This window comes from Symphodus melops (assembly GCF_947650265.1).
Source record: "Symphodus melops genome assembly, chromosome: 3".
Lineage (NCBI taxonomy): Eukaryota > Metazoa > Chordata > Actinopteri > Labriformes > Labridae > Symphodus > Symphodus melops.
In genome coordinates, this window is record NC_136693.1 from 20,447,552 (window position 1) to 20,463,755 (window position 16,204).

Genomic DNA, 16,204 nt, shown 5'->3' on the forward strand with positions numbered 1-16,204 from the left:
ACAACTTCTCAACACAATTTAGGAGATAAAAATAGGAATGTATTTTTTTACACTTAATGACTGGAACTGTTTGTTCAGACTGAGTCCTGCTTCAACCATCCTGTTTCTCTCTGTCCATTGTTTTCAGCGTACGTTGATGCGCCTGTGATGGTGATTGTGTGCACACATGTAAGAGTGGCACTGTGCCCTCCTGTGGTGTGTCCCACTGTAAGTGACAGTCAGGACACTAATGGCTTTCACGCAGATTGACGCACGCACGCATGCACACACACACATGCACACACACACACACACACACACACACTCAAAGCATGGAACATTTGCACATAAACATGACGGAGAAAGTGCAGAGATCTATCTTCCACTGTCTCTTCACTCTGGAGGTGAAAGGTCAAGTGCAGAAGAATATTGTGAACGGTAAACATAACTGCAGAAGGTCACTGGCTCTGTCTCCGTGTCGAGTACTGGCTCTCCCTCTCTTTGATTTGTTTTTTTAAAAACGGTATGACAATAGAAATGAAAAGCCAAAATAATTCTTGAACAACTTAATTTCTTACCCATCCTTTTCAGTAACACAGAACTCTCTCTTGTTCCCCATATTGTGTAAAGTATTAGTTCAAAGTTGGATCTACTCATAAACTGTATGTACAAACATTTGACTACTGTTTTCCTGTGAGACTCATTCACCTCTCTTTTCTCTCTGTCTCTCTCGCTCACATGCACAAAAAACACACACCTTTAGAAGAATCTTAAAGGTCCCATATTAAGCCCGTTTTGGAGATCATGTATCTAATGTATGTGCCCACTAAAGTACGTTGAAAACCACTAATGTTTGAAAAAAAAAATTGTTTCCATGTAGAGTCTCTCATCTGCCTGTGTTTGCAACACACTGATCTGATTGGTCGGCCGTCCTGCTCTGTTGAAATTGGTCAGTCGCTCAGCATGGATGTCACATGGCTGTGCAGCACAAGCTCGGTCTTGCTACAACAAGCCAATGGGCTTGGATCAGTGATATCACACTGGCAAGACGTCACACTGGCCAATTTCATTGGCCAACACTGATATGACAGGGGGGTCGAGCGTAACATGTAGTTACTGCTACAGCTAACATGAGGACGTAGAAGAAGACGTGTTTCCGCTGACTTTAATGCACACCTAGAAAACACACTAAAGAGCATATAAAACCCCTTAAGTAACCTGTCTTTACATATACTGATCCATTAGATGCATCATACAGCTTTATTATGGAGGCCTGACATTTCTATCTGCCTATTGTTTAGCTGCCTTTAAGTCGTTATGTACTTACATGCACAGCACCTGCATACAGTACATATATGTGCATGTGTGTGTGTGTGTGTGTGTGTGTGTGTGGTATGTGAGTGTGCAAACTTACTCCACCAGAATAGTCCGTGAGTCCAGCAGGGTGAGGGTTGGTGCTTGCAGAGGCCCAGGAGGAAGTTGAGAGGTCAGCAAAGTAACTTGTGAACTGTTGGCGCAGCCCACTAAGGTGCAAGCACTCAGTGCAAACACATGGGCAGAATACACACCAAGACCTGTAAAAAACAAAACACACACAGACACATCAATATGAAAAAAGATAGCGCTATATCTTTATTTCTTAAATGTGTTAAAAAACAAACCTTGAATTTCATTATATGTACAGTATACGTTGTTATAACATTGTGTTGTTGTGGGGGATTTGATCCTCACCTTTATCTCTTAAACACAGAATTATTTCAGGGTTTAAAAAAAAAAAAAAGAAATAATTCTCCATTCTCTCTTTTTTAGCTCTGTTTCTTCTTGTTTCTCTTTCTGTGTCAATCTGTGCCTCCAAACTTTCTTCCTTCTGTCTTACTGTTGCAATCTCCCTGTAACATGATCTATTCTCGCCCATACTGTATAATTACTGCATCCCTAATCCCTCCAATCACTGTGAACATCAGACACTCAGCATTATTAACCCAGCATGGATAATATGTGCTCTCATGCATTCATTAACTTACAAAGACACCACACTTACAGTGTTGGGCACCATGGTGTTTTGTTAACCATGTGAGTGGTGTGATTGTTAAATGGAAATAAAATAGAATGTATTCTGCTCATATAAATACCATATAGGAATGACTCTCCTGTGTACACTTGTGTAGAACGTATGTGTGAACATTTACCATTGGGAGTGAGTCTTGTATGTGCATTTCTGTGTGTGAGTGTGCATATGTATTGTGTGTGTGTATTTTGGGTCTCAGTGTGTATATCTGTTTGTGTCCTGGTGCAGCACTCCAGTCTCAGTGGTCTGACATGTGTTTAGTACCTTCTTTAAGTCTTCTTTCAAAGCAAACTGTGTGCATGCATGTTCACTTATGTTTAGATGTCTTTGTTTCTCTCCGCTGCCTCATTTTCATTTATGCGTGAGTGTGTGTTTAGCGCTCTTTTCAAAGTGTTATTCCCTGGGTAAGAGCTGAGATGCTCGTTCCTCTTTCAAATGCTAATCCCCCACTCCATTTTGCTTTTCTTCAGTCTTCCCCATCTCTTTGCACAAGGCCCCATCCCTCCAGTCATTCTGCAAAACACACACACACACACACACTTTTTCTCCCCTCTTTACCAGTGAGGTTGTGTTGTCGGTCTTTTCCCTTGTAGACCATTTGGTTGTCATGATAGAGGAGGTACTCTGTAATGACTCCATTGGGCCTATCATTGAAAGACAGTGAAATGAGGGTAAAATTATTGTCATGCTGAACATACTTTTTTAGGTGTTTAACACTGTTGTGTTTTAAAAGACCATTTTATTGCTGAAAAACATATTCACGCTTCACAGGCAATTATAAAATACAGATATATATTAGGTACATGTTTCTTTTCACTGCTCGATTTCAGATGTCTTTGAAAAAGTAAGTCAGAGAAGTCACAATGCTACATCTTTTAAAATATGTTACAGCTTAAAGCGTTAAGTATGTACTTCATCATTTCCACATCAGCTACATTCAAAGGGGTTCGGAGGTGAGAAGACGATGGTGAAGTGTGACTGTGTCGTGTATAACCTTGCTGGAGGGTCCCAGGTGAGATAAAGAGCTGAGGGGGATGAGACTGCAGTTGGAGGATGGACTGCATCTGGAGCTGAAATTTCAAAACAAGTATTTGCTTTCAAGAAGTCTGACCAAATATCTGGTAGTTGGTGTGAGCAAATGGAAGCAAGTACATCATTCTTTTTTTCATTTTAATTGAACTTTTTAACACACTCGATACCTGAAAGTTATGCCAATGAAACATATTTTAAATGAAACATGTTTTAAAAATAGCGTGTGCATAAACCTTAAAGTGAATCATGAAGAGTACCATTACTCGACAGCGTATCACTATTCGACACCAGAGTTGAAATATTTCGTTGCATATTGTGAAATCATCTAAAATCTCATTCACAACACGACAGGAAAATAAATACTGTTTTAGTTGTTCATGTTACTTGATTTACTGAGAAGTATGGAAACATTCTCTCACAGGGGAGTGAGTCAAACATATCTATGAGAGGTTCTACGTATGAAAAATAGAGTGAGGACAAAAAGTAATAAATAAGTTCTGTCTCCTGTCTTCCTAACACAGTTCAGTGTCTTAACTGTGTGCTCAGTGAGAATCAATACAGTAATCTGTTTTTTTCTTTTACTTCAGATTGATTTTTGCCGTCTCTGCAGTGACCCCTGCCGTCACATTATCTTCCCAACAAGGCCAGTTAGTACGACACAGATTAATGTAGCGACATACATGTGAAGAAAAATCTTTTTTCCCCTCTTCCACTTCCTTTTTTTTTTTTTTATTCTTTTGCTTCCTGCGCTGACCTTCCAACATCGCAACAATATTTCAGGTTTTTTTTCTTTCACTCAGCTGCAATTGACCTCTTTTATTCTTGTCCTGCATGTTATGTTTACAGGTTAGTTGATTCATGTTTGCGCTTTACACACTTACCTTCCTCTGGGGTTGTGAGGCTCGATTTAAAATTGCCAGTGTTTTCATAAAGACTCTCAGTGCAGCCAACAGGACTACAGGCACTAACGGTGATAACGTATCGAGTGGACGGAGTGAGACCTGGCAGCACACCTGGAGATGAGGAGAGTGTGAACATGTCAGAGAGTAGCAGACAGACAGAGAGAATTTTATTCCAAGAGAGACTGGAAGTAACTCATGCAGCTGCTGATTTTTGCAAAATGCATTTATGTACAGTAAATGTATTTGGTTTGAAATATTTGAAAAACTACTTTGTGACAACCCTGCCATTCCGGCTGAATGTTTTCTTTTTCTGTGCCCTTTTAGAGTGTGTATAATCCTTTTGTTACCAAAGTATCCCTTTTATTCATTGATGCAATTTAGATGCTATACTTGCTTCCATCAGCAGCTGTTACTAAGCAAACTTCCTGCGTTTGGCAACAACGAGAGTCTACTCTAATTGTAAATTTTCACTTGTCTGGCTGTGATGTTTTTTTGTCCTAGACGTCTGTGCCCTCTACGGTTCTTTCAGTATTTTTCTAAGTCACTCTTTCACGTCCCCGCTCTTCTCTTCCACCCCCTCCAACTTCTCTCACCCTGTGTGCCCAGTTACCCTGTCTCTCCATCTCTCTCTCTCTCTCTCTCTCTCTCTCTCTCTCTCTCTCTCACCGTTACCCATTTCTTTTAATTCAATTAGGGGCCAGGGCCCCACTCCGATGCCATTACACCCTCATTTGCTTTCTGTATTTTTTAGCCGTTGGTGTAATTCTGCAGTCAGGTGTCGAGGCCATCATAAATTAACAAGAAGCCTTACCATGGTGGACTTAATGTCTGGCAAAGAGAGAGGGATGGAACGCGGGGACGGGAGAGAGACTCTGAGAGAGATGGAGAGCTCATCTTCATATTTGCCTGGAGACATGGAAGAGTGGACGAGCGGAGGGACGAATAGCAGCCGCGGATGCCGACTTCATCATCATCATAAAAGACGAAGTGAGGGAAGATCGGAAAGTACCAACAGAAAGAGAGAGAGAAGAAGGAGCGATGCCAGGGCATGACATCATTGGGGTAGTCCTGAGTGTCTTGTTTCAAATGGAGACAGTGTCCTAAAGCTGGGGACTTGCCAAGGAGACATTAACAGGGTTGCCTGGGACAGCGTGTGTGTGTATGTATGTTTGTACGTGAGACAGAAGGAAAACATGGAAGTAAACCAGCCACAGGAACTGAAACAGGAAAACTACATGATGAATAAAATGATCCATGTTTATCAAAGTTGTTGCTGCTTTTGTTATTTACAGTAAGTTTGTATGTAAGACAGAAGCAAACAGTTTGTTGCAATATGAAACATGTTCTTAGAGTTACACCTTCAAAGGTTGGTGCGTTTCTTTACCTGTGAAGTTTCCATCAGCCAGATATGTGACTTTGACGGGTTGTACCTCGGGTCGGTCTCTATCATAGGCCTTTAACTCATATCGGTCAATCAACCCTCTGGTGTCACCTGTGGGAGGCAACCAGCTCACCTGGGCACTGAAGCCGTTCAAGCTCTTCACAGTGGAAGGAGGTGGTACAAACCCAGGTACTAAACAGAGTGAGGGGGAAGGAGAAGGGAAGTGAAGAGGAGAAAATGAAATGTTACTGTAACAGAGCAACAAAAAAAAAAAAAAAAAAGGGAGAAAGAAATGTCTCAACAAATACAATGTGTGTCAAATATAAAGAACAAAAAAGGAAAATATGCAAGAAAGACGCAAAACAAGTGGCCGAGAGCACATGAGGTTACAGAAAACGCTTCCCCCATCTCTCTGTGTTTTAATAGGCTCAGTAAATCATACCTTACCATTAGCATAAATAGTATTTATGAGTGTAGTAACTTTTTCAGCACTGATTTAATACAGCCAGCCATTCATTCGGGGCCATATTTCACAGCAATCAGCCTCCCTCCTTCTCTTTAGCACTCCCCTTCTTTCTCTCCCAGTAGTTCAGGATGGTCTGGCTCCTTCTACCTCCCTCCCTTCCATCTCTTCTGTCTTTATTATCCGTCTCCCTCCCTCCCTGTATTTTGCTTTGCATCTGTCCCCTCACTTACTCATCTTGGAGTTTACTTTACAGGTTGCAGACCACTTATTTCTCGGAGACAAACATCACTCATAAACAGCTTATAAATGGTTTATAAATGCTGACAAATGTATTTTTCGTGTCTTTCATCCACTTAATTTTTATCTCGCCTGGTGTGCTGTTTGGTTTTAACACCCTTCTTCTGACACATTCCTGTTCCAGCGCAACCTTTTGTTCCTTCATTCATTTCCATCTCACCTCTCAGTCTCTTCTCCTGATTTGATTTTCTTGTCTTTCTTCCTCCAGTGGTTCCTCTCAGTTTCTTGTCCTCTCTGAATCACTTTCTCTTTGCTTCTAAATGTTTTTAGCTCTTCCTCCCTTCCTCTCCGTCATTCCTCTCTCTGGTCATAGCATGGCACACTGAGACCTACCAGTGTATCGTTCACTACTAACGAGGAGCTTTATAATACACAGGGGAGCACACGGGCCATTCTGGGTTAACAGCCTTTTACTGGGATGCCCTTTGAAGAGGCCTTATCAATCTCTCATACTGTCAGGCTCACATGATATCACCAGCTCAGTAACTGTACAACACGGCAGAGGTTTTAAACCCAAAAAGAAACAATTAAAACTGTTCGGCTAGAAGGAATATTTGCTCCTTGTTGAACGGGCTTAAATAATGCATCTGAGTGGAGGCGTTTCATTCAGTCAATTAGGACAGGCTTTTTTTTTTTATAAATGAAATATCAAAACAGAGCACACTGAAGGAACATACATTAAAAAGGGAACACACACGCTTGAACAGGCAACATGCTAATAATTGAGATTTATTGTTCTCTCTTGCTATTAGAGTGGAAGAAAGACTGAAAGAAAACGTGACACCAAAGGCTGCACTTGTATGTTTTGAGTGTTTTTTTATGAGAGACAGTTATAAAAGAGTGCCACATAGAGTGTGTGTGTGTATATATATACATATTACACACACACACACACACACACACACACACACACACACACACACACACACACACACACACACACACACAAGTCATCAAACATCTGTAAATCCCAGAAACGTTCTTCAGATAATATGACAGATGTTTTACCTTTGCTTCTGCTGCGCCCTCTCTGCCAGGGTCCCACAGACCACCCTCCAGCGGCCAAGGCCACCACCCTGTATAAGTACTCTTTAGGGTGTGTGTTTGCACATTGGAGAAAGGGCACATGGGACGGAGAGATACAAAGTTCTTATATTAACATTTGGTAATGGAAAAATAGGCACAACTATCTGTGTGTAACCTAAATATAAATGAATTATTTATTTGTAACTTTGAGCTCTTCAGTGATTCATCACCTCTAGATAACAAAAACACATTCACAAAATCCTCTATTTCCAAATCCTTGTCTTATTGGTCTGAAGCCAAAGTGTGCCCACAGACATGACAGAACATCTTCTTTGCTCGTCTGTTTCTCAGCTGAAACAATGACTGCATGTTAAGAAACAAACATCTGAACGGCACCTATTATCCTTAATCTTCAGTAAATGCTGTTCTTTCATAATTCTCATTCTGAAGCAATGAGTTCGATGCTAATTGCAAATGAACTCTGGAGCTGTTTATCACTCTCCTTTTTGATTAACTGTTCCACCAAAGACAAGAGGATCAATGTGAGGTTCTTTGTATTGTTTGGTTTTTTATCTGAGGGAGGTCTATCACTGCATCAATGTGCTATTATTCTACATTTCCGTTTGATCTGAGTGCTGTCTCAAAGTATCCTTGGTGCAGTTAAATGTGCATACTGTGCATGGTTACCAGTGAAAGGTTGTAGAGTATAATCTGAGGCTCGAGTTGTCCTCCCGCTGTACACCAACACTGAATCGTTTCCTCTGCAGTTATACCGACTTTCACCGGAGGGACAGCCGTCTAAGTAGACTCTTACTGAGCGACGGGAGGCAACAAAGAGATTAACACTTTGACTGACAGGAGGGTGTGTTTCATCACTTTGGACGGTGAGACTCCTTATGCAACCTCCCAGGCCTGTTAAAGAGCAAAGGAGAAGAAAAAGAGAGTAGAAGGAGGAGAGGGGAAAAGGAAAGGGAAAGCAGAGGAGAGAACAGAAAAGGGTATGCAAGAGAAGAACATGAAGATGTTGTGAGGGGCATACATGTCTCCATTTTAAGCAGATAAAAAATCATCATCACAAGCACATTATCCTCCACATGGTGTTGAAATGTTTTATTCTCCAGCGCCAAACCCATCCCCTTTCTTCAAAGCAAGTCTAATTTTCAATTTTTCTATACAATGCTTGAGTACTGTACACTGTGGAAACATTAGCATAATCACTATGACTTCTTGTTGGTTCATAAAAATGCTGAAAATTAAAGAATTGACAAGCATGTGAGAGGTGCATCAAAAATTATCTGCAACCCTTTCTGAGTCACAGACCTGATTATGTCAATGTCCTGACATTATCTCGTGAGTAAATATATCTCACCATGTTTGTGACTTCTGCTGTCCAGAGCGGGATGTTTGAGCTCCGCGGGGATGCCCCCTAAGTACAACGGTGAATCGACTGTCAGCCTCGCTGCTCCTCCCACCCCCCTCATCTCCTCGGCCCAGTCATTGACGGCAGCAGAGATGAGAGAGCCGCGTTTTGCCAACGAAAGTTGTTTCCAGTCTCCATCGCAGTAACTGAGCCCCACCCACATGCTGAGTTCAGTCATGTGACCTGCAGAAGAAATAACATAGGACAGCAGACCGCCCTCCAGCTCCGCCTGAGAAGACACAACAAGAAACAGAATATCACAGATCACTGAAACAGTCAACAAGTTTCAGGACAACTTTCGACGAGCATTTGAAATGTGGCTGCGCTCCGTACCAGCATGTAGTCTTCACTTTGTGTGTTGTGGGTGAAGAGCAAGATTGCATTGAGCTGGTCTGTTCTGAAATCAAAAGAAATCTGAAAATCCTTTCCTCCATTGAAAACATCCCGGCTGAGCTCCAAGTAACCTGAGAAAAGGAGGAAATAATTATCTGCAACATGACAACAACAACAAGTCGAAGCACTAAAGAGTGTGAGGGTTCAGTCAGGACTAAGCAAAGGTTAAAATGCTTTAGTGATTATCAGAGGAGGAGGCCCTCTTAGCTACCTTTTTCACAGAGACCAATGAACTCATTATCGTCTGAGTTATCAACATAAAACAACATCACTATCACCGGCCTCAGAAGTAAACACTCTGGAACAGAGACTGAACAGTTTGACAAAGAAACTCTTTGGTTGTTTGCTTCACCTTGTTGCATGATGTCAGTCTTCTATAACACAGTGTGCATATGTTACACAACACTTTGAACTACCATTGTGTACAGAACTGTCAGGCCTTATATCCATCATAGTGTTGTTACACATTTTCCATGTGATACAAAGGAGTAAGTTAACAAAAAAACATGATGTGAACTGTTGTGAAAAAACAACAACAACAGGACAATCCTACCATGACCCAGAAAATGGGCTCCATCCACAGTCTCAACCGGACATCCCTCCCAGCTCTCATATGCTGCCACCTTCTTTGTGGCTTTTAGCCAGTCCAGAGGTTTCCATTCCTCTAAGGGGCTGTCACTCATCTTTAAACGAACATCTCTGAGACAACCGGAGAAACCCCGCCGCTCTAGAAGAGCTTCATCTGGCCAGAAAAGGAGAGTCAATACCATCATTAGCAAAAGAAACTGTTGTTCTAAACCTCAACTACAGTGTTTTTTAAGTTGGCATCACGTAAACAAAAATAAATTTAAGATGTCAAAAATCAGTCAAATCCATCTATAATGCACTATATTTATTGATTCAGCACGCCATCTTCAACCTAGTGTAAATTTTAAGAGCTGTATATTTTAACTGCAATATATTTATCTATTTAGCAAATGTCACTTCCAATGTAGTGTGTAATGAACTGCATACTGTCCATTAATAACTGCATTAATGCTCCATATTCATATTGTTATATTCCTATTTGTAAATTTGATTAAAGTTGTGTTTATTTGTACAATTTGTGATATTATTTTTTGAAACTTTGACATGGCATCTACTACATTTCAGTATTTTGTTGTACCTGTACATCGACAATAAAGATAGCTTATCTTAAATGTCAGGATGATGCATAACACTTCAAAAAGAAAGTGAAGGATGACGGACTTACCTGAATTCTCTCTGAGCCAAGTAAACTCTTCAGGCAGCCCTCCAATGAACAGCCCTGTGTTCTCACCAATGATGGTGCTGCCGCTGGAGGCTGATGCACTCCCTTGGTGGAATAAAAGTAAATGCAGAACAAGAGCATTTAAAAAAAAGTGGCCCATTAGAGAGAATATAACTGAGAGGGGGATTAAAAAAAAAACCAGAAAGATAAAAAAGCAGTGAGTCTGCCGGAGAGAGGGATCATGCTCATACAGCTATGATCAGATTCAGATTTACACAGAAACAAATAAAACAAACATGATTGAGAACAACTGAGTGTGTGTGTAAGTGTGTTTCTGTGGGTGTGAGACAGTCCTTTTCTCATCATACACAGTGTGGCTGGGATTAACCTGACTAACACCTCCATGCAGTGCTAAGGGATTTACATAGATATAAACGTGCATTCTGCACATAAGATTTACATCCAAGCACATCTTCATACATGCGTCGTACTGTACATACACTTGCCTTTCCACTCACACACCCACACACTGAGCAGACACACACAGTGGTCAGTATGAATATGAGGAGGGTTACCCCTGTATTGATCGTTCACAACGATTGTTCCCACGGCCCCTCGCCTCATGGCTGTGATGCTGTGCCACTGTCCATCGTTGTAGCGGCGCACTCCATCACCCTGCACACTCACCGCCACTGCTGAGCCCTAAACACACACGTAAACAGACCACTCATAAAAGGTGAGGGAGAGTTTTTAACATGTATACGCTCATAGCTTTGGGAGGACATCCAGGTGACTGATGCTTGATTCCGAACAGTGAGCAAAGGTCTTTAAAGTTCATCTGACACCTCTGGCTTAAAATGAACACTTTTCTAATCAAACGTGCTTACTTTGCAACATTTAAATCATCACTTCTTCATCCTATATTCTGTCGGAACACACAGACACAGACACACACCAACCTCAGAGGGACATGTACATGCACATATAATCATCAAAGTGTTGTTACAAAGCTTTTTGCTACCTATTAAGTATGACATCATTGTTGTGATCAGCTTTTAGCAAGCAGGCAAAGAGTAATCTTGTAAAATGTTCACACTCACACTGACAACGTACTGTATATTCACACACAGACACACACAGTGATGAAGATTTAATGATGAGATCAATAAATGTATGAATGCCAGAGTATATCAGCCTTTGACATCTTTACTACCTTTGCTAGACAGCTCTACTTAACAAGACAACAAGGGAGGAGTCTCTCTCGCCAGCGTTCTCTCTCCCTTACACCTCGACACCGTGTGGCACAACTTAAGCTCAAATGACACGCTCAACTCCAGCTGTTCTGTTGCTGAGGCAAGATTTTTCTTTCATTCGGCTTTTTTAGTTCACACTAGTTTACACCAGTTTTAAAATGACATGGTTATTACATTTGTCTTATTATTGACACTTGAAAGAATGAAAGCATGTTGTTTGTTTGTTTTTAAGAATGAAAGTGTTTCTGCAGTTTTACACTCTGGTTATGTACTAAAGACCTTGCTCAAAGGCTCCCTGAGTTTCATATCTTTTTCAGTTGAGAGTCAGATGCTTCCACTGCCAGTATCAGACCGGCATATGATCCAAACTGGATCTGTATTAACAACGAGTGACAGTGAGAGAACCTTTGGTCGATCTTTGCTTCATGTGATAGGGAATGTTTGCAATGACATACTGTGTGTGTGTGTGTGTGTGTGTGTGTGTGTGTGTGGCAGCTCACATGTGCACATATTTATGAGCATATCACTTTCCTGTGTCATGCTAAATTACCCCCCCTGCACTAGTAATCCCATTAGGCTAGCTCAACAGGCTAATAGGGGGAAGTAATGGGCCCAGCTATATGTATCTAGGGGAACACTAATAAGCCGTGACACCACTCCCACTGTTAATTACCCCAAACTAGCCTAAACAAAGGAATCAACCCAGTTGGCGAACACACGCACGCACACACACACACACACACACTTGATCACACACATCCAGCAGTGTAGAGAACCACAGACACACACATAAACACCACAAGTCAACAAGTATTTATTGAGAGACAACTGTCTGCACACACTGATGCATCCAGTGGTTCCATTTTGATGAAACCTTCTTGATAGGTTTGGATAGTGAAGTGGAAGTCAAGTGTTAGTGTGTCTTTAGTGTGTTTGTTTGAGTGTGTAATTAGTTGGTGGCCTCATGGAAGTATGTATAATCATCTACCATCATCACTTTCATCATCCAAGTCGTTGACTCTTTAACCCCTCTACATGTGTCTGTATGGACGGATAAGGGAAGCGCTGCCTGTGTGTGTGTGTGTGTGTGTGTGTGTGTGTGTGTGTGTGTGTGTGTGTGTGTGTGTGTGTGAGGGTGCAAAGCTTAATTAGCTTGCAATTGGTATTCACGCGTGGTGACTGCAGGGAATGAGTTAATTGCAGTCCAATTCAAACGTTGACACACTTTCAAAGTTTTTTCCCCTCTCCCTGTCTCCCTGACAGAAACCAATGAGGGGCTGCAGATCACATTTATTAGATGAGAGCAAGTGAGAGAGAGAACGGAAGCAACAGGGAGAGTGAGAAGGAGTGAGTGAGTGAAAGAAGTCGAGGGGAAGAAGAACACAGAAAGACAGATGATCAGAAGGGAAAAAGGTGAAGTTGAGCAAATACTGGAAGTGAGCAGAAGGAAAGAGTAACGTGAGACACAAACATCAGAGAATGAAAAAGCATCCTGAAAATAATAACATTTAGATATGAAAAAGAGGTAAATGACCACAAAGCACAGACAACTGTTGTGTCTTTTTGTTAAATACAGCAAATTTGATGAACATTGCAGGTTTATTTCTTTAGTGGTGGACAGGCTGAAAATAGAAACGTACTTAAAGACAGAAACGTACAGAGAAAAGTTCTTAAGTTAAACTGACTAAGAACTCTGTTGCACCTTTGTAACACAAAAAGAGATAGATGATTGAATATTCTTGACACCTCCTTAACGGGGAAATAGTTTTTTATTTTTTCATTCTTAAAATATTAGTTGTTGTTGGTTTTTTTACTCCCATTGTTAAAAGATTGAAAAACATGTACAGACCTGTGGGTCAAACAAAAAGTAAGGGCGTCCGTCTTGGATCTGAATAGCCAGGAACTCTTCCTGGTTTCCTGGAGAGAAAGCAGAAAGCAGCAGGCCATCCGGGGAGCGGGTCTTAAATCTCAACTTAACGCCTAAGGGAGGGAGGATCAGAAGACAGAAGAGCACGAGTTAGGAGAATTTGAATTTTATTGGACTTGTTCTCAAGAATTTATTCACACTGAAAATCTTAACAAATGTCCAGGAACTACAAATGATGTCCCATTTAAAACAGCACGCACAACTTGTAAATTAGCTGGAACCAAGAAAACTAATTGTAGCAACAGCGGAAAACACAAGTGGACGATTTCTTCTAAAGTCAGATATGAAATCTGTTAACAAGGTACAAAGAAGTCAAGTTGTTGGTTTCATAAATCCACCAGAGCTCTAGGCTGACATTATTTCTTCTTTAAGCTTACCATTTAATATAATCACAATGAGAATGTAGAAAAAAGTCCAACTGAAACCTTTATTGAGCCTTCACCATAGAAATAGTCTCTGGGATGTCACCCATGGGGTTATGAAGCAGACTTCTATTTTTTAATAGGAACGTTTATTTCTGCTGTCAAATGGACATTTTAATATGGTGTCAGTATGCGTCTTTGACTCTTTTCTAGCCTGCCTCATGTGGACACTCGAGGAACTGTAGTTTTTCATGGGCTTCATCATTCCACACTGGAGGTTGGTGAATGAATGAGTGGAAACAGATGGATGATGTATTCACATTGCACATGGTGCTACAAAAAAGGGATTGTATTATGCTGAAAACTGAAGGCACGCATGCAGAAGTTTTTCTGACAGCATACACAGCAAACACATACATACTACAGTACAGCCCGACCGCCAGGCCACTCATCAGAGTCAAAACATATCAGCAGCTTTTGTATTGGATTAAGTTTCTATGAGCGCAACAACTGAACTGCAGACAAAAAAAAACAACAACATCCCTATTACCTCCTGAATCCCAACTCTATTAACTCTATTTTTAATTAACAAATCAAAATGCCCCTCTAAAGAAAAGTCTTATTGTTTGAAAAGGAAAAGAAGGAAAACAAGACTGGGTTTAAAATATTTCTCTGCTGCATTCAAAACCATTCGAGTGCTGTGAGTGAAGGTTTAAAGCTAACATCAAATAAACGTACTACTTAAAATCCAAGAAAAGTGTAGTAACAATAAATAGTTTCATGGAAGCTAGTTCTTACATTTCTCAGTTAAGGTCACTTATACTAAACTGATGCAGTCCTGCATCCTTAACTTGGATGACAACAGATTTATGATGTGAGACAACCACTGAGACAGATTTAAGAAGGCAAGCGAGTCATGTCTTTGTTGTAAACGATAAGGTGCCTGCTCTGTTAATGCATACGAGGAATCAAAGCTTCAGCAATGTGGGAAACTTGTGGATTCTTAGACCAGCAAGACCCACAGAATTCATCCAGCGTGCCGTCTTGTCATGTTACCATGGATCAGAGATTGGATCTTAATCCACTACTAGATCCACACAGAGATACAGAGCACGCCATTAATGTGTGTCTCTGTGAGTAAGAGTGCGTTTCCTCAGCTCTGTCCGCCTCAAAGGGAACAGAAGTGTGGGAAGATCTGAGGAGCTGAATGGAGGCAGTCAAGAGTTCATCAGGAGCTGGTGTTAGCAAAATAATTAATTCATTTAACATGGAGAGAAGTCAAACAGTTACATGGCAAGCTCAAGATAAGCAAGGTTAACCATTCAAAGTCCCGGTTTTAACAGTTTTTCCGTCTTTTGACATTAGTTGAAACTGCATCCATCACAGGCTAGCTTGAAGTAAATACAATAGATCTCTTGTCTCTCGTACTTACAAATCTAATAAGAATTCATTTTATTTACATCACACACAGCCTTCATTTTACATGTGACAGCTTCACACTGTATTTACAATTTGTAAAGGTTCATCTATTCAAATACGTTTATGACATAAAGTTTGGGGTTTGGAAAAATCAAGCTAACCCATCCTGACACCCTGAGTCTGTAGGTCGAAAGCACACAGCGAGTATTGGCAACAGCCCTGGTAGCAGCTATATGGGTCAGAGGTGCAAACAGGACAAAGACAAGAGAGGAAGCCAAAAGCCCTGCCAAGGGAGGGAGAGAGTTCAGAGAGAAGCGCAGAGGGAAAGACGTGAGGCAAATAAACGGCTTGAGATCATTTTGACGAAGAAAAAAAAGGTCAGTGCTCCTTCCCTGCACTGTTACTGTGTCAAATCGTAACATGTAAGATGATTTAACTCGCATCATATAAGGACACCATAATCACTGATACCTGAAGAGAAGCAAATCTATGAGTTAGCCAAGAAATCAAATATCTTCAGAGCGTTTAGAGTAATCCAGGCTTTTTGTACAATTCAATCAGGACCTGCCATGTCTGCACAAACTCCAAATACACAACTCAAAAGCTGTACATTTATTAACCATGGGTCCACAGGGGAACTAATACATATACTGAGAAGCATTGAGCTTAGATAAGATGTTTTCTACATTGGACTTGCCTTATGCACATCCAGCAGACGTCTGTCATTTACATTCATGACCTTGTCACCAAAGAAATGAGTGAAGTCATGGCAGATACCTGACAATCCATTATCCCCCTTTTAACCTTCCCTCAGTGTCAAACTCTCCTGATCTCTGAACCCTCCCTTTATTTACCTGTCTGCTTTTAACCTTCCTCTTCTTTTTCATGACCCTTTTCCCCCCTTTCTCTACTTGTTGCTTCATCTGAAGGTTTTCATTTACATTTGCTTTTTTGTGGATCTAACTTTAGTGTAAACAGCCATCAGTCCATTCAGTGGTATTCCAATAGAAGATGTGGACATGGGATCCAT

The 16,204-nt window shown here is 41.0% G+C and overlaps 1 protein-coding gene across 1 annotated transcript in view; it reads right to left on the bottom strand.

Annotated features, from left to right (window-relative positions):
* ush2a (Usher syndrome 2A (autosomal recessive, mild)) overlaps positions 1 to 16,204 on the bottom strand; it is a gene marked incomplete at its 3' end in the record, with an annotated part of 185,649 nt that overhangs the window by 101,538 nt on the left and 67,907 nt on the right. Inside the window, exons 31-43 of the mRNA XM_079339442.1 lie at positions 13,316 to 13,446; positions 10,789 to 10,915; positions 10,217 to 10,318; positions 9,518 to 9,706; positions 8,905 to 9,035; positions 8,521 to 8,800; positions 7,839 to 8,063; positions 7,134 to 7,214; positions 5,366 to 5,554; positions 3,961 to 4,092; positions 3,042 to 3,117; positions 2,606 to 2,691; positions 1,394 to 1,553 (exon numbers count right to left, since the gene is read on the bottom strand). Coding sequence (XP_079195568.1) covers positions 1,394 to 1,553; positions 2,606 to 2,691; positions 3,042 to 3,117; positions 3,961 to 4,092; positions 5,366 to 5,554; positions 7,134 to 7,214; positions 7,839 to 8,063; positions 8,521 to 8,800; positions 8,905 to 9,035; positions 9,518 to 9,706; positions 10,217 to 10,318; positions 10,789 to 10,915; positions 13,316 to 13,446 — 1,909 coding nt within the window. The remainder of the gene's footprint in view (positions 1 to 1,393; positions 1,554 to 2,605; positions 2,692 to 3,041; positions 3,118 to 3,960; positions 4,093 to 5,365; positions 5,555 to 7,133; positions 7,215 to 7,838; positions 8,064 to 8,520; positions 8,801 to 8,904; positions 9,036 to 9,517; positions 9,707 to 10,216; positions 10,319 to 10,788; positions 10,916 to 13,315; positions 13,447 to 16,204) is intronic.